Source organism: Leptinotarsa decemlineata, unplaced genomic scaffold (assembly GCF_025532065.1).
Source record: "Leptinotarsa decemlineata unplaced genomic scaffold, Ldec_3_MD MMD2_P_RNA_scaffold_2, whole genome shotgun sequence".
Classification (NCBI taxonomy): domain Eukaryota; kingdom Metazoa; phylum Arthropoda; class Insecta; order Coleoptera; family Chrysomelidae; genus Leptinotarsa; species Leptinotarsa decemlineata.
In genome coordinates, this window is record NW_027412529.1 from 3,780,240 (window position 1) to 3,805,776 (window position 25,537).

General features: G+C 36.2%; 1 protein-coding gene across 1 annotated transcript in view; it reads right to left on the reverse strand.

Annotated features, from left to right (window-relative positions):
* LOC111513967 (phosphatidylcholine:ceramide cholinephosphotransferase 2) overlaps positions 1-25,537 on the reverse strand; it is a 106,213-nt gene that overhangs the window by 6,853 nt on the left and 73,823 nt on the right. Inside the window, 6 exon segments of the mRNA XM_074181613.1 lie at positions 2,194-2,369; positions 2,449-2,723; positions 2,935-3,145; positions 7,198-7,228; positions 7,230-7,414; positions 13,118-13,281. Coding sequence (XP_074037714.1) covers positions 2,194-2,369; positions 2,449-2,723; positions 2,935-3,145; positions 7,198-7,228; positions 7,230-7,414; positions 13,118-13,281 — 1,042 coding nt within the window.

The following is a 25,537-nucleotide window of genomic DNA, read 5'->3' on the forward strand; positions in this document are numbered from 1 at the left end:
GACTCCCGAAACTGTATCTCGATTATTTATAATTTTTACAGAGCCCTGAAAATAGAGCCAAAAGCGGGTAGTCTGGCTTCCGCGCGCCTTTCGTCACTCTGACATAAAAATAAACAAAAATGTTTAAACATATTAAATGTAAATATTGAGGAATGAAAAAATTCATGTAATGTTGGGATACATCAATAAACAATAATCCGCAGTCAAAAAATGTTTATCCCAATTTTAACGTTAATTATAAATTTGTTAATTAATAACTTTTTCTGAATTGAAAGTTAATATAAAAATCACTATAATTATTAAACTAACACCTGGCATTTTTTTCCTTTAGCGAAGTTATCCTTGATAGGCAAAAAAATAGATTACCGTTGCCAAAATAAAAAAAATGTTATTTTCTATTTTTTTATTAACAATTGAAAATTATAATTTTATAAAAAATACATTACCCAATTTTTTTTCTAATTTTTTATTGTTTCAATGTCTCATGGCTAAAAACTAATTATTATTTTTTTTTATTTCTTACAGCTATTGTTAATGAGTTTATTATAATTATATATAATTATTATATTTAATTAAAAAAAATTTTATGAACATATTATTATTTTTTATTCATTTTTTTTCAATACTTTGTTCTATAATAAATGTAACTGTTTTTTTTTAATTTATTCTATTTTTTATAAAACTTTTAATATTGTAATATTAAAAAAACACATAGTTACTTTTATTATAGAACAAAGTATTGAAAAAAAATTTGAAAAAAATTTGTTCATAACAATTTTTTTAATAAACAATTAAAAAAAGAATAAAAAAAAATTCAAAACCTTAAAGAACAATAGAATTTATGATTTAAAAAAACGCTTCCTTAATTTTGATATTTAGTTGCAAAAAACTATTGTTAAATAACAAACGCATTTTTTAGCAACAAAGAAATTTTTTTGAGAACCATTTTTTTTCTAAAAACCATGGTTTTTTTCCATTAACATAATGCAAAAAAAATTCGAAGTGTTTATGAACAATGTATTTGTTTATAATAAATTTATTAACAATAGGTGTAAAAAATTAAAAAAAGAATCATTAATTAGTTTTCAGCCATGAAACATTGAAACAATAAAAAATGTTAAAAAAAAAATTGTAATGTATTTTTTATAAAATTATAATTTTCAATTGTTAATAAAAAATAGAAAATAAGAATTTTTTTATTTTGGCAACGGTAATCTATTTTTTGCCTATTAAGGATAACTTCACCAAAGGAAAAAAATGCCAGGGTTTTAGTTTAATAATTATAGGGATTTTTATAATAACTTTCAATTCAGAAAAAGTTATTAATTAACAAATTTATAATTAACGTTAAAATTGGGATAAAAATGTTTTGACTGCGGATTATTGTTTATTGATGTATCCCAACATTACATGAATTTTTTCATTCCTTAATATTTACATTTAATATGTTTAAATAATTTTTTTTGTTTTTATGTCAGAGTGACGAAAGGCGCGCGGAAGCCAGACTACCCGCTTTTGGCTCTATTTTCAGGGCTCTGTAAAAATTATAAATAATCGAGATACAGTTTCGGGAGTCGGGACTTTTTTTACGCAAATTCATTGATCTTTTCAAATCTTTTTTCAAATTTCCAAAATTTTGAAAATTTTCCGAGATATTAAGAAAAAACTAAAGCCCCTTTTTTTCTTCTCTTGATTGTTTATAACTTTTGTAATTTTTATCGGCGCGTTTTCGGACCTTTCCTTAAACTTTCTAGGCAAAAATACGAATCGAATGAAACCTTGGTCGTAATTTTTGAACAGGGCTGAAAAATGTCACCAAAAAGAGCTAAATCGAGTACATGTGAACTAGACTAAGTGCACAATTGCAGAAATTAAACTCTATAGCTTTGAAGATTTTATGTATCTGTTATGTTAGGTCAAAGTTAGAATATTGTTCTACTATATAGAGTCCTGACTGTGCTTCACACATTATTGGGATCAAAAATACGCATAAAAAGTTCTTAGAATATTTATCTTTTGAAGTTGACGGTATCGATCCACAGCGGAGAACAGTTAATGACTATGACAGATTGAATTTTGATAGCTTGATGTTTTGAAGATGCCCAGCATCTATTTCATGCCTCCATAAACTAATTAATTTTTTTCCAAAAGTTGTTTTAATAACAAAAAAAGGTGGCAAAACAGAATACTTACTTTCAAGCTGGAATTATTTGCCAAAGTGTGATATGTCCAGAACAATCTGGTGGTGATGAAATAAGCTATGATAACATCCACACTGTAATGCCCATGGGATAGCTCCAGCATTACGATACCCACACACGATAACAGCCAGTATAACCAGTGGATAAGGTACAACTTTCTGGGTGTATCTACAAAAATTAAAAATGAATTGACTAGCTGAAGACCCTGCAACTTCACTACAGTTAAATAATGGATCAAAATACTTACATTCAGATATGAGTAAGGAAGTAAACACCAAGATGACAGTATGCCCACTATAGATAAAGTCTCCACAGTAGACATGCTGTCCGTTGAGAGAGAGCCCCAGACCGGACATCAGCTTCACCACCCGCTTGGCAATCATGAGGGGGGACGTCTCGTTCGATTTGGGCGAACAAGGATAACTCGGGTTTGACAAAGGCAATACCGTTACATACATAGTAATGGCTCGGTACATATACAATAAGGACATTAGTAAAAATATTCTTCTAAATACGATGAATCTGAAAAAGAAAACCACATTTAGCCGAGTTAATATAATCATATCAAGCTAGGAGGGGATATTATTAATTTGGTGTCAGGTGTGGGACAAGACAAGTTCAATCATTCACAGTTTCATTTTGACGTTCTATCAAGCTAATGAATATTCAATAAATCCAGTGTGAGGTGTGGTGTAGAGTTCATTACATTCAAAATTAACAAAACGTTACTCACCTATGCTTGTGAAATATCATAGCTATCATGCTAGTATTCACACAAAATATAATGATGAACTCTGATACATCTAAAGCCCAGGCATAAGCAGGTACGTTGTCGAGGAACACATCTGGAAGAGGCCCGTAAACCTCTTTGTTGGGCACTCGCTCGTGAACAAGACTCAGCGAGGTGAGAGTCAGAACAAAATTGAACATCATGATGATGGCGGCTAAAACAAAAAAAACTCATTTTGATTTTGAAAAGCTTTCATAGAATAAAATACAATCTATTAATGTCTTGAAAAATCCATAACTTAATACATTCTAAATGTCTTTCACGCTTTTGTTTTCGAAACTATTTGCATTGTGATCTTTGACAAGATTAGAGAAATATTATTGTCTTGGGAAAGAAAGTTTTTGGCTTTCTACTACTCCATCTGATACAAAAAAATGGATGAGAGAATCTTCCAAAGAAAGGAAGGATTAATCAATTTGAAAATAAGTAACTCTATACATGGATGTGTAGATCATGCAAAGAAGTAACTTTCAGACACAAACTGAAAGAAAGTTCTCCTGAAACAGCTACTTTCATATAAACATTGAATTACACGAAAGAAAAAATTCTTTCGAAACAAATACTTCTATATGAACACTGAATTATACAGAAGATACTTTTCTCTATTCAGTTTGTATATCGAACATTCGTGGAGGAATAAGAATCAGATATCATTCACATGAGTTCTACTTTGAATGAATGGTAATAAATTGTACTCACATGGAACACTGTCGCCCAAACTGGTATACACGTGTTTCGCCTTAAGACACTTGCCCTAAGGCTCTTCAGTACCAAATTGGATAACATTATAGAAAATACACACACTTCATTCATGAATTACGATTTTGTCTTAAGGCGAAACACGTGTATACCAGTTAGGGTGACAGTGTTCCATGTGAGTACAATTTATTACCATTCATTCAAAGTAGAACTCATGTGAATGATATCTGATTCTTATTCCTCCACGAATGTTCGATATACAAACTGAATAGAGAAAAGTATCTTCTGTATAATTCAGTGTTCATATAGAAGAAGTATTTGTTTCGAAAGAATTTTTTCTTTCGTGTAATTCAATGTTTATATGAAAGTAGCTGTTTCAGGAGCATGTATAGAGTTACTTATTTTCAAATTGATTAATCCTTCCTTTCTTTGGAAGATTCTCTCATCCATTTTTTTGTATCAGATGGAGTAGTAGAAAGCCAAAAACTTTCTTTCCCAAAAAATTAATCACTCCTAAAAATATAACCCTTTCAAATCATTATTGTCTTGCTTTAATTTTACTATTCATGATAATGATTACAAATTTTCACAAGCAGTTCACAAGTTCTAATATGCACTTTTTGGTATGTCTTTGACCTCTCAGTTTCTATCTCCTTAATCGTCGCAAAACGCCACCCATTCATGTGTCTCTTCAATCTTGGCAATGAGAAAAAGTGGCAGGGGGTTGAATCTAATGAACACGATGGCTGAGGCATGATTACGGTGTTTTTGGCCAAAAAATTACGAACAAGCAGGTGCATTATGGTGATGTTACATGCCCAAAATTTTCAAAAAAATTGCATGGTATGAGCCAACCGATATTCCGACATCCTCAGCAACTTCTCTAATTGTGATTCGACCAAAATTCGATAAAGTACACTCAAAACTTATTGCAATATACTCAAAATTTATTTCATGTTGAGGTATTGATAATAAGAAAGTAAGCAAAAACCATAGCAATGTTCTTTTTAGACGGTAAATATCCTTTAAAAAACTAAATAATTTCCGTGGCAATGTTAGTTTAAAACGCCTTGACAACTTGTTTTGTGAGTTACAAGATTAGTTGCCAATATTTTAATTTAAGTTTGAAGTTCGTTAACTTCTAGTCTGACAAATGGTTAGATTAACGGAGATGCATAAAATAACAGTTTTACAGATGATTGGTTACGGAGAAATAGAGAAGCAGTTTCGCGAGCTTGCTCATATGGGGCAGATAAAAAAGCAGCTGCCAAAGCAATGAGTAATAAACTCAAATCAGTGGGTTTTCCTTGAGAAGGAAAACCCACATACATCGTGTAGACAGGTATCCACTACATTCAATATTAGCCAAACATTGATACTAAACATATTAAAAAAAATATAATGCATCCCTATAAAATGATATCTACTCAGGAGCTCATGGAAGACAATTTTGTTAGAAAAACTTATTTTTGTGAGCAAATGATGGACATGTTGGATAACAATATCATCCAATTGGAAGATGTTGTTTTCTGGTAAGTGAACTTTGTCTCTACTGTCATGCTAATCGGCAAAATGGCCGCTACTGGTCAAAGGAAAATCCTCACTGGATGAGAGAAGAACACACGGAATAGCTTAAAAGGTTGATGTTTGGGCAGGGATTGTAGGAAACCATTTCATTGGTCCCTTTTTCGTTGAGTTCAACTTGAATTATTTGGCACTACTTCAAAATGATGTAATTCCAAGTTCAGCAAATATATATCCTGATCCAGGAAACTCTCAAGTTCCAAAGAATATGATATGGTTTCAGCAGGATGGAGCACCACCATATTACCAAGTTAATATCCGGCAATACCTCGATACAACATTTCCCAATCAGTGGATAGGAAGGCGAGGATCGATTAAATGGAAATAAAGTCTATACTGTGAACATTTTTAATTATTATCATAAATAATGTTAATGACTTTCTTTGAAACAGCTGTATCCGTGATATCCAACCCAATTACACCTAATATTCAATATTCTGGTCACAATCTGAAAAAACTGATGAGATAAGTTATCATAATTTCGAACTGACTTTCAAAAATATCAACTTGAATGAATGAACTCATAAAAGTCTCTCGATATCTCTGTCACATATCTATGAAAAATCACTTGATACTTCTTATGAATTTTCAAGAAAGAGGGCTCCCCTTCTGTATACCCCCCCGAAAGAAAATGTTCGACAGAAATTCAAAATTTCTGGAGGTTGGAGTAATATAGTTTTAGAAAATACATTTATTTTGATTTGTAACGTTTTTCTGTACTCCAACACAAATTGGAATAATTCGGTTTAACATTTCTCAATGGTATAAGCAACCAAAAAGAAGTAGAGCTGTTGAAAAGAAGAATATGGAAAAGGAAAATATCCAGGAGAACTTGAGCTAGAACAAATATATCGGTATAGAAAGCTAGGCTAAAGAGAAGATTAGGAGGTTTAATAGAATGATTTGAGAGGACCATTGCCACAAGGTGGCGGTGCCAAACCCTAGGAAAACAAAGAATGGGAAATGTTCCTCCTGACGAAAATCAAGTAGTTTTCATAAAAGAGCTCTGAAACAAGCTTTTTAAACTTACCATTTAAACCTTTTTCTTTAAAAAAATATTTAAATACTTAAAAAATGAGGAATGAAATAATGCATTCAACCTTTAAAGGGATTCGTTTCTATCTCACCATTTGGCGACATCGGTTATAGCTAATAAAGGACAATGAATCTGTTACCTGTATGAGACAAACAAAGATGACATATTTCAGAGGCGTGCTGTTCTGTTTACTTATGTTCCGAGTTCCGAGACATTCCGTGATATATGACATTTTGTGCACCTAACCTATCTTCCTCTATATAAATAAATAACAAAACAACTGTTGTTTATGTGGCTTGTGGAGGTGGTATTGAACTATAATTTATATTTTGCCTTAATTGTTGATTTATAAAGATAATTTTCTTTTTTTAAAGTAGAATATCTGTTGCCAATATGTGAATTAGAAACAAATCCCTTTAAAAATTAAAACCTAACATTTGAAACATCAATTTGAATACTTTTCGAAGTGAATTTGAAAAACTCAAGAATTAAACTCAACTTTATTTTGTTCAAACTTGCATTTGCTGTAATAACCCAAATTGAGGAACATTCGCCATTGTCAAAGTGACATTTTGTATTGAAATTTCTACGGAATATTATGTCCAACCTAACAATAATTTTCTCAAAAATCTCTATAGTGAAAATATTTCTGACGTAAATAATTCTAGATTGATGGGTTGTAGACCAAGGCCTACTAGCTCGGATTTTGTTCTCTCTATATGACGTGTTAGTGAGTGACCTCTAAGTTATGGTCCTCCCAAAATGGAAACTAATAAGCAGAAGATAAAAAAAGAAGAAGAAGAAGAGATAATTTCTATCATTGGAAGTTCTCTGCCTATATCAAAATGGAGCAGTTCACATATATTTTGGTAGTTCCGTCAACTCACCCAGAAGCGTTTTACACTTTTCCTGTGGAAAAACGTGGTTCCTCTCTCGCTGGAGAGGGCAGGTCGATCGCAATGTGACCGTTTCTTTCCGTGCTCTTCTGTATGATTTCTTCATCATCGTCGTAACACTCGATTTCCAATGGATCGTTCGCGCTGTGGCCCCACTTGCTATCTCTGCTAGTGTTTGGCAGCAGTGGTTGCCTCTGATACAAGTCACCTGGAGCAAAAACAACAGATTGAAACAAAAATTTTAATGCTTCATTTTTGGAAGTGGGATAATCCCCGTTATACAAAATTATTGAATATCACAAGTTTGAATATACTAACAATATTAGGTTGTTTGAAAAGTTTAGTCCGTTTTTTAAGTATACTTTAAACTGTAACACCTCAGAGAATACTGATTCAGATTCACCGAAATAAGCGTCATTTGAATCAAAGCACTTTTGCCAACGTAACACAAGTCGATTAATTCCGTCAGTATGAAAATTGAGTGCTCGGGATTTGATCAAGTCGACGAAGGCCGTTTTTGTCTGGGACAAAACACAAGCACTACAGGAAACTCCTTGAGGCGCTATAAGAGAGGTGTCTGTGAGAAAGTAGAGATTCACGTTCAATTTGAATCGCTGGAGATTAAATTCGTTTAGGAAAACGTTCTGAGGAAGTTTATTCTCCACCATGGTCCTAAAATCCTTCGGGGCTTATCTTCGAGGCTGAATTCTTGTCGAACTGCGTTCATTAACACAGTCATTGCCAAATGCCTGGTTGATTTTTTAATAATAATAATACCGTTCTTATCCCCAAAAGCAAAGAATTGTCGATTCCTAAGAATTTTAGACCGATAACGTGCTTGAATTCGTGTTATAAGTTGTTTACAAGCATCTTATACACACGAATACTCACCGCAGTTGACCGAGTGTTTGAACGGATATATGAGCAGAGAGGGTCGAAGAGAGGAGTCGCTGGAAGTCAAAAGAACCTGCTCATCGATAGATGTGTAACGCAGGACTCGATACAATGTAAGCGTAACCTCTCTATGGCCTGGATCGATTACCGTAAAGCATTTGATACAATTTCGCATGAGCTCATTTTGCATTTGCTCAGATACCTTGCGGTACCCGACAAAATAGTGAGATGCATTGAACAACTGATACCACTTTGGCGAACTCGCTTCACCATAACATCTGGTCAAGCAAGAGTCCAAACAGGGTGGGTCACTTTCGGAAGGGGTATATTTCAGAGTGATTCCCTCAGTCCCCTTCTCTTCTGCATCTCACTATTGTCATTATCGTTGCGCTCAGAAATACTCGCGGGTATAACTGTAGCACCCCCGGAAACCGGAGGCACAAGGTCACCAATCTGTTTTATATGGATGATCTTAAACTTTATGTCTCTGGAGAGAAGGATCTCCATCAGTCCTTGAGGGTGGTGAAAGAGTACACGCATGCTATCGGTATGAAATTCGGGATAGACAAATGTGCAATGATCCATGTCAAGAAAGGACGATGCTACACCATCTGGATGCCGGAGAGACGTATACTTACCTCGGGGTGGAACAACGCCACTCACAAGAGGTAACAACAGTGAAAAACTCACTCCGCGGCAAGTATCAGTACAAACTTCCACAGATCTGGTCATCGGAACTGTCGGGGAAGAACAAAGTTGCTGCAACAAATATGCTTGCCGTTCCAATCTTACTCTACTCGTTTGGAGTAGTGGAGTGGACTCGGGAGGAGCTGTATCAACTCGACGTGAAGACCCGAAAAATGATGCATCTCTTTAAGAGTTTGCATCCCAAATCATCCGTTCCAAGGTTGTACTTCCCCCGACAACAGGGAGGCCGTGGACTTTTGAGTTTGGAGTGTCTACATGACAGAATGGTACTGGATACAGCCTGTAAAGTCGTCAGGAGTTCGGATCCCCTTCTCTGCATGGTCCGTGACCATGAGAGAGCAGGAATTGGAGCATTTCTTCTTGAGGCAGCTGCCCGAGCAGCTGATGAACTCGGTATAGTTTTCGACTCTGAACGAGGTGACCACAAATCTGTCACCGAGTTGGAACCTGTTCAGCAAAAAGCTCAGATAAAAGCCGCGGAGATCACCTTACTTATGCGTGATCACAAGAATAAACCAATGCAAGGGGTCTTCTTCAGTAACAATCTATAAAACTTGAAAAACTACAAATGAGGTACCGGAAGGATACTGTTGATCTTAGTTATAGCCCTGAAGAAGAGAAAACTAAACTAGAGAAAAAAAAAGGGGAGAAAAAAAAAAGGGAAAGAGGGAAGAGAGAGAGAGAGAGAAAACATGTTGAATGTTCATACTGAACATTTCTCAGAAGAATGAATCTATGAAATCAATGAATTTCTGATTCAGCAGCGATGAGATATTTTTTGTAAGAGCACTCAAATAAAGAAACTCCACTAACTTTATATTTTTGTGGAATATTATTATACAAACTATATAAGGTTATAACTGAAAGATCGTCGAAATACAGTCGTTCGAAGGAGCGAAGGGGAAAGTAACCCTTTAAACCTCAAATTTAAAGTATGTACATCGCTATGAAATATTATTTTGGTTATACAAATATGATGGACATTTGTTTATTGATATTTTATAGAAGAGAGTGGCTGAGTGCAAAACACGTCTTTTTTTCATAGTTTACCATTTGGTTTCCTCAAATTTATATGAAATACTGTCATATTTCCTAATATCATATATATATATATATATATATATATATATATATATATATATATATATATATATATATATATATATTATATATATACCTAAGACATGATTTTTGAACTCTCTCAATTCTAAAAATGTCTTTTTTATCCAGGCATGTACCATACACAAGATCACAATATGCAAAATGACTCAACACAAGCGCATTTGCTACTTTCATTTTCAAACTTTTTGATAATAAATAACTCAAAACTCATGTCTCTGAACACATTTTGTGACATGTTTTGTAAACCTTAAATTTACGTCCATTTCGATACCTAAATTTTTTGCCACGTTCCCGGGGCATATTACTGTATCACCAATAACAATATTAATATACCCACCACGATTAGTACCAAAAACAAGCAGATTAGTTTTGTTTGAATTGATTTTGAGGTTATGAGCTTCAGATGCTGAAATAAGACGAGCTAGATCTTCATTCAATTTTCGATTAGCAGTAGCAACGTCATTGGGGTTGAATGATATAGTTGTGATATGATACCCGCATACATATGTGAATTACAATGTCTTAAAACAAAAACTAGATCACAAGTGTATACGCAAAATAATAAGGGTCCAAGTATAGATCCCTGAGGCACTCCAAAATAAATTAACTGCTTCATTTTCCCTCTGAAGTTTTTCGAGCTGTTTCGGCAGTGCTTTGGGTTAATCAAATATTAAAATTGAAAAAAAACTAACAATATTGAGATATAGAGTACGAAATTCTGTATCGATCAATATAAGCCACGACACAGTACAATAAATATTTATTGAGATATGGAGATACAAAAACATTAAAACAGAAACAACCTACTACAATAACAATGAGAAAATCAATAGTTTTTCATAATTAACTTTCTCAAATGTTTTCCATTCGCTAGTAATTTATTTAGATGACTTGAAAATATTTAATGACGGTGAATATTTCACATTACTGGCAAGATTATTGAAATCATTTAATCCCTTGAAAAATAATGTTATCATTGACTTTTTATTGCGCTTTTTGGAATAGAATAAGATAAAATAAAACAGTTTACTATTGAACATTGAGTTAGTTCTACACAAGTCATCATAACCAAAATAGACTGAAGCTACAACTTATGAAATACATTTACATGTTTACAGGTTAAAATAATTTGTTATCTAATACAAATACAATGTCAATCTTAATGTTTCTACTGAGATATTTGCCCTAATTATAAAAGGCCCTACTAATAATGGTAATGTCGTATTTCAAGATTTTAGCATCTTCATACTGTTTAATTTAACGTCTTCTTCAATCTTGTATTATAGTTATGTGTGTGGTTAAATGCCCAAGTTCTACAAAAATTTGATAGCTGATACCCGATGGAAAAAACAACAAACCCAGCTGACGCCATAAAAATTGTTGAAATAAAACCGTAAGACTCATGTGCAACACCTTCCATTTGAAACATTCGTCACAATCATGAAACGCTGAAATAAATTTCATTTTGTTCGTGATGACCAAAGACAGACACAGGTTTCGGAGTACTAGCTCCTCGTCAGTGCCAGGTGGGTAATTTCAGATGGAGTTAACCGTCTGAATATTCCGAACAAACGAAGTTCTTTCCAACTAGTCATAACTCCACCTGCAGAAAGAGCCGCCGCGACACCTGCAGACAATATATACCACTTTTGTAGAACGATTTTCTTTGCCTCAAAATATGCCTCAGCTTCAACAATAACCTCTTCATTCGAGCGGAATTTATTATCGATGAGCATTTTTTTGAGGTCTGCGGACAGGCAGCATTCACTGGGAGCCAAATCTGGCGAATATGGTGTATGCGGGAGCAATTTGACGCCCATTTCATGCAAATTTGCCACCGTTTTCATTGATTCGTGACACTGTGCATTGTTTTGATGAGCAGCACTTTATTTTTCTTCAAATAGGGTCGTTTTTCCGCAATTTCCGCCTTCAAACGCTCCAATAATGCCATACAATATTCACTTTTGAGATATCCCTTCAACTATTCGAACATTCTATAGCTTTTTACTGTGCAGCAGTTTTCTCACTGCCCCTTAAGACTCTTGAGAAATAATCCCTCATAGGCCCCTAACCACCCCCTCAGAGATGTATTTCGACCTGGCAGACCAGAGCATCCAGAGGGACACAAGGTAATATGTCTAGTGGGGTCCAATGTCATTGGACATTGGGGTCATCAATCATTGGACCCCACTAGACGTATAACCTTGTGTCCCTCCGTATGCTCTGGTCTCCCAGGTCAAAATACATCTCTCAGGGTCGTTAGGGGCTATAAGGAATCATTTCTCAAGAGTCTCAAGGGGCTGTGAGAAAACTGCGGTACAGTAGAAAATAATATTCACTTTTGATGGTATTTTCCTTCTCAAGTCAAATATTACACCAAGCACATCCCAAAACACCGAGGCCATAACTTTTCCAGCCGATTTGTTGTGCTTTTGGGCACTTTGGACAAGGTTCTCCAGTTGCTCTCCACCCAGATGACGATCGTTTTGACTCCAGGGTGAAGTGATGGATCCATGTTTCATACATTGTCACACATCCACGCAAAAAATTCGATTTGTTTTGTTTGAACATGGCCAAACATGTCTCAGCATCTTCAAAACGTTTTTGGTTACTGAGCTCGCTCGGCGCCCACTTTTGCACTATTCTGTTGTGGCCACAAGAATCCGCGGCCTCCCTGTCGGAGGAAGTATAACCGTGGAACAGAAGATTTGCTATGCAAACTCCTAAGAAAATGTATAATTTTTCGGGTCTTTACGTCAAGTTGATACATCTCCTCCAAAGGAGTAGAGTAAGATCGGAATGGCATCACATTTGTTCTTCCTCGACATTTCCGGCGATCAGATCTGTTGGAGTTTGTGCTGATACTTGCCGCGTAGAGTTCTTCACAACACAACGCCATGAGTGGCGTTGTTCCACCCCTAGGTAAGTATAAGTCTCTCCGGCATCCAGATGGTGTAGGCTGATTTCGTCTACGACAAGCAAATCCTCTTTGTAATCCCTGCATCGTTCTCGTTTGAGATGGACCGTTGCACATTTGTCTACCCCGAATTTAATACCAACTGCTCGAGTTTAACGTGTACACAAAACGGACAGTTGGTAAAACCGATAAATGATTGAATAGTAAGGGCCCAGGTGAGAAACCTTGTGACACTCCGATAAATTTCATCGCTCATTCGTAACCACTCACCTTGAGTCATTTTATTTTCTTTGGAGGTGTTGGGTAGTTCGTCGTCTGCGTGAGGTAGAAGTGTGGCGGACCTGGAACTTAGCATTCCATGCTGCAGCTGCGGCAGATCTGCTGACGTCGGATGGATGCTGCCATAATCGACAAACTTGGGCTCCAATATCATTCTGTAACAATGAATAACAAAATGATAAGCCTACCGTATCTTGGTTGTAAAAGAGATTAACATAAACGATACGCCATCAGAAGTGTACATTTTGATCAGTGGCGTATGCGACGGATATTTGTACTAGGAAGTCAACTGTGGGAAATTAAATAATAACATCCATGAATGGATGCCATGCAACTTTTGTAGAGGGTTTGAGATGCTTATTGAGAAGACAATCTACTGTCATGTCAGCAACATTATTAGCCCCAATCAACACGGTTTCATGACAGGACGTTCAACCACCTCCAATCTTGTAATAATCACTCCATGTATTGCAGAGGGTATTGATTGTCAGTCTCAGACTGATGTCATCTACACTGATTTTTCTAAAGCGTTCGACATACTTGACCAAAGTATCCTGCTAAACAATCTTTCGACTTTTGGGTTATCCAATGACTTAATTACCCTTTTCAAATCGTATTTTTACAACTCAATGGCCTCAAGTCTATCGAATATGTAGCCACATCTGGTGTACCACAAGGATCAAACCTAGGACCCCTACTGTTCAATATGTTCATTAATGATATCGGAGCTGAGATTGATGTCAATTTCCTTTTATACGCAGATGACTTGAAACTCTATCACAATATAACATCTTCTAATGATTTAAATTCAGGGCGTCTTGCTCTGAATTTAAATCGCGTTGCTACATGGTGCCGGAAGAATAATCTATCTCTCAACATATCCAAATGCAATGTAATGTCTTACTCACTGAAAACAAACTTGAATTTACACAACCACGTCATAAACAATCAAGTTCTGGAGCGTCCTGACACACTCACCGATCTAGGCGTTACTTTTTATTTATCCCCACTTTCAATAAACATATTGATACTACTCTAACATCAGTTTATCGCATGTATGGATTCTTAGTTAGAAATACAAAAGACTTCGAAAAAGCTTCAACATTGAAATTACTTTATTTCACTTTTGTTCGATCTAGGCGGGAATATGCATCTGTCGTGTGGAGTCCCTACTAATCAGGTTCATATAAATCAACTAGAAGCCCTACAGAGGCGCTTCCTGAAATATATGTCTTTCAAAATTGAAGGCACGTATGCTACTGGAAGAATACCCTTTTATGAATTGCTTGAAACTCATAATTTTTGTAGTCATGTCCTAGATATATTTAACTGCCAGATTATACAAATCAAAAGACATTTCTTAGCTAACTGACAGGTTTTTTAAATTTTTTTAATGTAGATTCACAAATTATACTATGTAAGTACATATTTGTGAATGCCACTGTTACTCCCTATTCTGTAATTGGGTTCATCCTGTAGAATATTGTATGAAATAAATAAATAAGTGATAAAACAGAGCAAAAACATGATTTTAAGCAAGGCCACATTTTTTATCCTCTGGTATATAGATTTCTTATTGCAGAGAAAGAGAAAGTGAAACTGGACCTTCCAGAGGGACCCACATTTACCTTCAATATTCGCTCTCAAAATGTCAAAGCTTTCAAAACTCCTTGGCACTTCAACAAGAATGACATACAGAATGATGGAAACGGAAAGATGTTTGGGATTTACGATATAAACCGTGCGGACTGCGATGAAAAATGTGTTGGTCAATCTGAGCAGACAGAATTAACTTGTTTTAAGAAACACATTTCAAGTACCAGGCTTCGTGAACCAGATACGTCTAGTAGTGCTAAATATGCCTTGGAGAACGATTACTGAATAAATGAGAAATTTTTGTAATTGTTGTACAATGACAATAGGATTTTAGAAACATTCGAAATTCTAGAAAAAAAATACATAATGACGTCCATTGATAAAGATCTAATCCCAATCAGCGTTTCATTTACTCCTTCATGTGGGTTAAAGGTCACGACAGGAGTAAAGGTAATCGCATTGCCGACTCTTTAGCCAAGGAAGCGGCTGGGCTAAATATTTCAGGACCCAGTGGCATTTACAGTCTAATGACTTCAACAATTGCGGAACTAGCCAAATGTTACACCCATGCTCAATCCTTAAGAAGATGGGATGGAATCAAAGGATGTAATCTTGTCAGGATCACCTTGGGCGACCCTGGGAAGCTGGCGCCGAAGAAATATCTGGCGATGACCAGGAAAAATCTACGCCTAACAGTAGGATTTCTGACTGGCCACTGTCAACTTAGGAAACACGTCCACAATATGGGGCTAGTGGACACACCTCTATGCAGGATGTGTGAACAGGAAGATTGTCAGGCATGTCCTATGCGAGTGTCCGGAGTTATCAACTCCTCGGGAGGATGTTCAATGGGTCACATGTGACCTAAGTACTGTGGCCGTACACTCACCCTCCATACTCTACAGATATAGATACAGAGATACTCCTTCATGTGAAAATTTCGTGTAGAAATTAGGCAACTCAGTAATTAGTTTGACACCGCTGCATTACAAATCTAACATGGGAGTCTTGGACAAATTCAGAACTGGAGACTCTTAAAAGACTTCCAAAGATGATTAGCTGGTAGCAAAGAAAATTGGCAAAGAATATAGCGGTAAATTTAGATGAATAAATTGGCCGTAAACTCAATTCAACCAGATGACATCTAACCAGAAACCCAGAGAACCCCGAAAATCTATCAAAATCATGGGTAATCCTCGGATTAAGTTTAAATGCATAGGAAAGATATAGACCGATCAAGGTTTCGTGGTGGAGGCACCTTACGTTTGAATTGAAAACAGAAACAATATTCTAGAACCCATACTTATAGCAAAATAGATAAGTATCAAGACTTATCTTGATACTTCCTGTTGCCTGACAAGTGAGCACTGATGATGACGAACGTCGAAAGCGCTTTGCAAGAATTTTAAAATATTATACACTTTAATACAAAACCTCTTCGATTCATTAATACAAACATTTAATACTAATAACTCTTCAATGGTTCAGAGCAAGAGTTCCCAGAAATAAGACTTGTAATTCTAATAATAATATTCAATATTAGATACTTCGAGAGGTTAATTGATTAGGTAGAAGATGTTTTAGGAAATTAATTTCCCAGCGCATAGTACTATGTGGTGGTTTACATATATTCGTTGAAAAACATATACTTTAACATGAGTGTATCTAGATTGAATGTACATTAATAATTAAAAAATTTAAATGGTAGGATTTTATCCTGTATAAAAAATATATAAGTAAAACCTGTTCCTCTGGCCACAGCACTTTGAAAACTGAGTACGGAATCCCAGGCCAACCAGGTCTGGAGTGACGAGTGGAGCGATACTACGACAGCTTTATTCTCTCTGAGTGCAATCAAATATTCATCGGGCTGAACCATGGAGTGTACACTTCGGGCAAGTGACCCCTATTGGAACCACAATACCAAAAATATCCTTGAAATGTAGACGAGGGGTTAAACCAAAGCTTGGGAGATAACTAACCAGAACAGAAACCGTGACAATTCCCTGGATGAAAATCCTTCGTGTACAACAACCCTATAAATGTTTTTTTATAGAGACTGTCCTATATTGTCGCTAGCAAGAGAACAATGAAAAGAAAAGTAGGAAAACTCACCTTCTGTGAAGGATTTTATCTTGTAGCAAAAAAGGCGTTGGCGTGGTACAAAGTATTCAAACACCAAATTGTCGTAAATGTTCAATATAGGCCTCTATCGAAAGCCAGGACGTATTGGTTGATAATAAGATGGGTAGAACAAAATATCCACTAAAAGTCATTTGACAAATTCAGGATTTGTCAGCCAAAGAAAACCAGAAACACCTCTAGGGCAGACACCTGTCGTTTTCGCGAAATCTACCATCTTAACTGATCAGAAAACAATTCCTTTTCTTCTTCTTCTTTTCGGAAGATATAGGGTACTAGCGTTTTGACCTATCTATATTTGCATGTTCCATGCCTAAAGGACCAATCTGAACAGAATAAAGTAATGGTATGTTTGCTTGTATCTGGTCAGACACCCCCTAAAGCTATATTGGCTGAAAAATGAAACAGTTGACAGTCAAAATATCATTAAACAGCTGACAATTAAAATTAAACGGAAAATACCAACTTGGAAATACTCCTTGTGAAACTTGTCCATAACCAAAACATTCGAGATTAGCAATAGGAATTTTATACGGTTTCTATGGATGAGGTCAGACAACCAACTTTACATATCTATGTTTGTTATGTTTATTATGTTGTTATTATTATTTTTTTCCAACATGGATTTCACTCCGTCACCACGGAGTGAAATCCATGTTGATCTAAAACTTTTTTATTTATTTAGAAAATAAAGTAGCGAAAATTTACATGCTACAAATAGTCAATTCTAAAATGGTCAATTGGAAGAAAAAATTGAAGCGATTTTTATTTACGGTGTGACGCGTAACTTTCACGAGACCGAAAGGATTTTCAATGAACGTTTTCTGAATCGTCCTATCTGTAGAAAATATTTGAGGGAACTTGTATCTAAATTCACAACTACATAACAAAAAGCCCCCAGATCATCCGTCGATTCCGCAAGAACAGCAAGTGCAAATATTTGGTGAGGTGGTAGTAAATCCTGAACAGTCTACTTATTCCGTCGCGAATGTTTGTGAGGTGTCTCCTTCTACTGTGTGGAGACTTTTGAAGAGGAAAATGATACACTAATTAACTGAAGATGACTGAAGATGAAGAACAGTATTCTGCGAAATCATGACGGAAACCATTGCAAGGCATCCTACCTATCTCCACAATATTAGTTTTAGTAACGAATGTACATTTTTTCAAAAGCAATGTTCACAGACAAAACTGCCGTTATTGGAGTGACACCAGCCCTCACGTTTTCCGGGAAACACATAGGTACCCACTATCCAGAAAAAAATATTGTTTGGGCAGGAATATTGGGAAACCATACTGTAGAACCTCTCTTTATTGATCAAAATCCAACGTGGGAACTGTATTTGAATATGCTGGAAACTACTGTTGAAACACTGAAATCGTCGAAGCGAATCCTAATGAATTCGATATGGATATTGTATTTCAACAAGATGGAGCACCACCACATTACTCCAAACAAGTAAAAAACTATTTGGATACTACTTTTCCCGCTCGTTGGATTGGCCGTCGAGGTCCTACAGAATGGCCAGCCCGCTCGCCAGATTTGACACCTTTGGACTTTTTTATTGGGCTATTTGAAGCAAAAGGTGTACGAAACTGAACCTGCTTCAATATTGAATATACGGCAGAGAATACCTGAAAAATATTTGTAGAGATATTGACGTTACTGTGTTCGAAAATGTTCGGCGTGGAATATCGTATAGGCTGTTCATTTGTCAAGAAGTTCAAGGCAACCATTTCGAGCATCTTCTGAACTGACCTCAAGCTTATTATCTCATATTATGTAGTTAAATATCAATTTATTCAGACAATTATTGAAAGTTCTACCATTTTGTAGTAGTTGAAGATATTGACATTATATTCTAGGGTTATGAAGCATTTGTCATGAGCTTCAAAAAGATGTGTCACAAGACCGCCCCTTTCCATTCAATTTTTTCCCAGATGGCGCCCAGTCGCCATCTTGAAAGTTTCATCTGTCAATTTCACTTCAAAATAAAGTATTCATGCATGATTTCATTATCCCAAATTTCAATTTTTTGAGTTGACCCGTTCAAAAAATAAAAGGGGGGGCATTTAAGAAATGCACTGTATAAAGTCTTCTACAGGGACTTCCGAACATTGATAACGGCATCTTGTTGAAGCTACATTTGTCAAATTACTTGTTATTTATTCAGTCTATTTTGCCAAATCGCCATGAACGGATATTTCATTCAACAACACGTGCAAATGATACAATTGTTTAATCAAAATGGGTGTTCTGTTTGGGCAACGTACCGCGCACTTCGCTCATTTTACGGTCTTCATAATCGTCCTATCGGGATGACTATTCGCAATGTGGTGGATAAATCAGAGTCAATAAACATCGTCGCTGTCTGTGAGAGTGTGCAGGAGAATCCGAAGCAGTCGATTTCGCGTCGCTCACAAGACCTCTTCGCAGACCACAACGTGGCGAATTTTGCGTCGTGACTTGGGCCTGCACCCGTACAAAATTCAACTGAATTTGTTCTGGTGTTTGGCAAAAGTGCTCGTTTTGAATGCATGAGGAATATCGAGCGGTAAATCACACAGGGTCGGGCCTGAACAGAGGTACCACTGATGCTGATCAAGAAGATCTCGGGGCTTGATATATCGATGATGGAACCCATGATAACCTATACTTCTTTGGTGGCTATTGACTATACATTCAAAAAACTTTCCGTTCTATCCCTTTGTCACAAAATGAGTTTCATTCTGCCTTCTACCTATCTCAGATCCTTTGTATTCATTTGAATTCATGAATATTTGTTTCCAGGCAAGAAATGTCACCATCGCATAGTTTGGCTTGTGGACGTCTCTGTTGTGCACGAAAAGTTTCCTGCGGAACATATACAGGGTGGGCCAATGAAAACGGAACCAGCGAAAAATGTCGCTCGAATTCGACAGTTATAACTGCCTGTGCTGTCATATTAGTAGGTGCACTAATATGACAGCACAGTTAAGCCCGCGCATTTTTCGAATATGATGATCGAAAGCTTTGTTGACATTGAGCTGACTCGGGATCCTTTTAATAGACAGTAAAACCAATTAAAATCAACAGTGTAGCGGCATTCAAATCGATTAAGAAGCAAAATGGCTTCTTTTATCAATGTTTCGATTATTTATGATCAATAAAACGTACAGTAAAAGTTCACCTACCCATGTGAAACATTCTGGAAGCAACAGCTGAACGCTGGGAATAGAACACTATAAAACAACCACGTAAACGAAATAAATAGAATCGAATATAGCACAAGCCTTGTTCATCAATTGATTCACAAATATCGAAAACAATTGAATAAATTTGACCTTCGCTGCGGACGAGAGAGTTCTACGCCGACAATGCGGTTATTGAATACAGTAATCAAGCATGCTTTGCAAAAAAATAATATCACATTACGCACTACTAGTATTTTTTCGAAAATGACATCGATTGCCTGCGTTTTAGTGTTTTCAGATTCAAGGACAGAATGAACATAGACAGCGACATCATATTTATGTGGATAGATTCGCAGGAAAATATAAAAACGTGGTTTTTCAGGTAGGAGTTATATAAATAGTTATCGTGACACGTGTGTCACGAATTTGATAGTGGATACATTTTGAAATGTAAGTTAGGACACGCTCACGCAACGGGTATCCCAATATTAGTCACATATAGTAAGGGAGCATACTTAAAAACTGGCTGTTAATCAAATTATGTGGTTGGTTACCTCGTTCACGGTCATATAGAGCGATGACAAATGTGTTGTTGGTCGTTCGCTTCAGCCTAGTTCGAGAAATGATACTCTGAAAGGAATTCGATTTCAAATTATGGAAAATCATAGACTTCATGTTGATGATGGGCACTACCTTGCACTGACGAGAGACCAAATAGGACGAAACCGGTCTGCAGGTGTGCCCGTTCCAATAATTGAAAATCGATTCCGGCAGTTGTATCGCCAACAGCATATGCAGAAATTACTTCCGTGAAGACTCCTGCACTGACAACTGTCAGATGTAATTCAATTCCCTTCGTGGTATTAGCAAGGAGAGTAGTTGTTTTCTGATAGGTGTCAGTCCAGTAACCTACACTGTAGACGAGCTGAGACTGGCCTGAACGAATTGTTCTTACACACAATGGTGCAAAAAAAAAACTAGAAAATGTTTGAAGTATTTTTACATGAGCTGAAAATATACCTGAAATATACCTCGATATGCGATCGAGGCATTTAAAATAGATTCCATACAAATTTGATACCCCCTTTCAGTGGAAAAATGAATTAACTTTTCTTATATACAGTGGCTACAAAAATCGATGAAGAGAAGAACCAATGGTCCGTATTCAAAAAAATAAAGTTGATGCAATATAATGTACGAAGTGTCGGATCGTCACGTGTAATGAGTACTGAAACCTCTACGATAACAGGGGACGTTCAGAACAATGGTTGGACACCTAGGCACCTCCCCAAGGCGAAAATCCACCAAAAAACAGACCATGGATACTGTATGGTTGTCAGTGGCTGGTGTGATTCACTATAACTTTCTGCAACCGGGCCAAACCATCGCAGCATAGTCCCATTGTGAGGAAATCGACGGAATGTACGGAAAATTGCATCACCAGCAGCCGGCCCTGGTCAACAGAAGAGGTCCGATCCTGCTCCACAACAACGCCGGTCTGCACATTTCACAAATCACCGTCCAAAAATTAAACGAAATCAGCGTCGAAGTTTTGCATCACCCACCATATATCTGTCTGTATCTGTAGAGTAGGGAGGGTGAGTGTAGACCCACAGCCCTTAGGCCACATGTTACCCATTGTACATCGTCCCGAGGAGTTGTGCTCCTAGGTCATCGTCCATCTTGTCCTTTCCAGGAAGGTGGACAGGTCTCTGGGAGACATCTCCTTTATATCGGCAGGTGTAGGCCAAGACTCGCCGAACACACACTCTCTTATTGACGATAACTCCGGGCACTCGCACAGGACATGCCTGACAGTCTCACCTTCCTGTCCACACATCCTGCATAGAGGTGTGTCCACTAGCCCTATATTATGGAGGTGTTTCCTTAGTTGACAGTGGCCAGTCAGAAATCCTACTGTTAAGCGTACATTTTTCCTAGTCATCGCCAGATATATCTTCGGTGCCAGCTTCCCAGGGTCGCCCAAGGTGATCCTGGCAAGACTGCATCCTTTGATTTCATTCCGTCTCTTTAGGGATTGAGCCTGGGTGTGAAGTTTGGATAGTTCCGCAATTGTCGAAGTCATCAGGCCGTAGGTGTCACTAGGTCCTGAAATTCTTAGTTTAGCCGTTTCCTTGGCTAAAGAGTCGGCAAAGCGATTACTCTTTACTCCTGCCGTGCCCTTTAACCCACCTCAGGATAATGTTATCAACCGAAGCTTTGGCTAAATCTTGGTGGCACTCTAGATACCTAATATAAAAAAATCGTCTATATTAAAAATCGTCCAGAGAAAGTTCATTGCCCTGTCCTCATTCACGTGAACAACTAATTATAAATCGATAATAAACGGTGGGCTATTCAAAAAATAATTGTCAACTCACCGAGCGTCATCCATATTTAGACATGAATACATTCGATCCCTCACTTGTTTTCTTCAACACTACCATCTTTAGTTGAACTCGGAAACGCAATAAACAAAGTGATTTGACGATAACACCGCCGAAAGGGTACAGAAAAATATCGAAAACGAGTAGCGAGTAGAGTAGAAAGTGCTGCCTACGGAATCCGACGAAAAATATATAAAAAAACATATTTTTGGCAATCAGTCAATATTGTGCCTAAACAAACGACGTTCGCTGTTTACAAAGTAAAAATAAACCGAGACGATTTCGAATCAACAGTTCAAAAACGTAAAAAGGATCGGAGAAGTTGTTTATAGTAAGACGATTGTTTATTGTTGTTGAATTTGCCAAATTTTGACAATATAATGCAGTCGCAGATAATCTGTCGGGCATAAAATTAGAGTCACCTCATGAGTTGAAGTTATCTTGGAAATTTGTGTTTATATTTGAGTTATTTTGGATGTTCCATACTGCACTAATGAATTCCTTCAAAAACATAGTTGTTAGTCTAGGTCACAAAATCCTTTTTTTTTTTTAAACTTCTGTCCAAGGGCACCGAAAATTATGATCGAGGGCTTTAGCAACTTTTTGAAAAATTTCAAGAAGGGATCGAAAAAAACTGCATAAGTAATAAACAATTTAGTAAAAAAATACTGATGATTTTTAAACTGAAAACCTTAAATTTTGTTCCCTTCTTGGAGCTTTTCTTGAAAGCTTTCGGCCCTTTTCTCAAAGACTTTATTCCAACTTTATTCGTATTCTTATTATTTAAAATTACATAAAAATGATTTTTCATAATTTTTGGCTGTATTTTCTTTAAAAAATTATTATAAACGAATGTATTGTTTATAAGATATTTGAAATTGTTTTGGGGGGATTTTTATCAGTGATGAATATTATGATTTTTGAAAACAAAATCGTTTCTTAAAAAATTTTTATTGCTTGAAAACGCATTTGTTGATTAACATTTTTTTTTGCTACTAAATATGAATAGTAGGGAACGATGATACACTAAAAAAAAACTATTTTTAATTTATATTTTCTTTATTTATTTAATAAACTATTTGTTTTAAGCAAATTAATTTTTACGATATATTTTTTTAAATGCTACCAAAAAAAAACAACCATGTGTCACTTTTTGTGTAAAAAAATAATTTTTTTTTTAATAGAGAAACATTTTTTTACTCGGCTAACTGACTAACCAGCTTTTCAAGCACTTCAATAAAACAGATGCCGCTTCGATTGAATTGTGTACTGTGTACTGAGATATTACAGTTCAAAGTAGACTCATGAAAACGGACAAAACAACCAATAAAAGCTCGGCTCGAGCCGAGCCCAGGTTTTTAAAATCGATCCGAACCGAGCTCAAGTCAAAGCTCGGCATGGCTGCAATATATTCATATCATATTTGTAATTATTGGTAACATTGTATAGTATTTCCAATACCAATTGGAACAGCATAGAGAAGGAATTCCCGCCTCGACATAGGCGTCGGCATATCATTTTTCAGTGGTAGTTTTCCAGTTACTTATTCTTACAATCATAGCAATTGATCATCCCATGAAAAAGTTATCTCAACTGAATTTTTCCACCATGGGTAATTATGAAAAACTTCGAAATTTGAAGTAGTTGATTTCCGAGTCGAAAACTCTAAAATACAATGAAAACACAAATAATCACACCGAATTCTCGTCAAAATATATTTACAAAATGATAGAGGCCAACAAAATAGCTAGAAAAATCAAAATTCTTCTTCGCTATATTCGGATGAGGTGAAATCATCATCGGGTTGAATAACAATCGGATTTATGGAACTTTGCACATGATATTTGTTCTCTTCTTTTATAACCATGGCCACACAGTTCTTCCACACATCACTATTACCTACTTCAGTCACCACTCGCCTTATATTGTCAAGCACCACAGCATTCAAAGTCGGTGACTGATTACATTTCCGCAAGCTTTCTTTCATTGTGGCCCAAACCATTTCAATTGGATTGAACACACAATAGTATGGAGGCAAACGTAAGAGAATATGACCACGTGTTTCACACATCGAATCAATAATATATTTGAAATAACGTTGTTTTAAGGTCGCCAGTAATACCTTTTCGTTGGAATATTTTCGGGTATTTCCATGTCATGATTTCGCATGAAATTAACAATATCTGCTTTTTTGTGTTATTCTTTGGTATTGTAGTCAATAACCGAGAATGATACGAAGCGTTTTCTATAATAATAACCGAGTTTGGAGGAATTTTTGGGAGAAGCTGCTAACTGAAACAGGTTTCGAATAAAGCCGCAGTCATATCTTCGTGGTAATTAGCAGACGAATCTCTTATATTTTTGGCCGACAGAAGCAACGCGTTAGATACGAAACCACTTTCATTCCCGGCATGCAAAATTATAACACGTTTTCCCCTTGGAGAAGGTGTGTTCAAAGCACAATACTTGGTTTCGTCTACCCAGCCATATTTGACATCATGGTGTCAAACCAAATTTCGTCGAGGTAGATTATATGTCTGGATTCTCGGTAGCTTTTCATTCGCCTCAAATATTCTTGTCGGAGTTGAACAATGCGTGTCGATTCCATTATGACCATCCGATTGTTCAATTTTTTATATTTGAAACCACAAGACAATGAGACACTTCGTAGAGTTTCTAAGGACTTGTATTTGTAATCGAGATAGATGAGTAATTTATACCAAATCATTTCCAAGGTTGGTACTTCATTTTTTTGGTATATAGCATAAATTGTTCGCCGAATCACATCTTTTGTAGCACCATTAACGTTTGCGAATTTTTAATTCCTTGGTTTTCGTTTCATTGCATGGTCAATGACATCCCCTATTTTAATGACTCGAAGAACTGTCGAACGAGATAGTTTCGTTAACTCGCATACTCTATTCACAATAGCATTCTGTGAAGTGTGACAGTTTTCCTTCTTCAAGCATTTATGAATATTCAAAATTACTCGCTTAACTTGAACATGTAAGTTTTCAAAAATCGGTTTGCAAAACCGCACAAAACCCCACAAACACACGGCACTGATAAAGAAATATTGTGGAACGGACAAAAAATTAGTATTCAGCCAGTC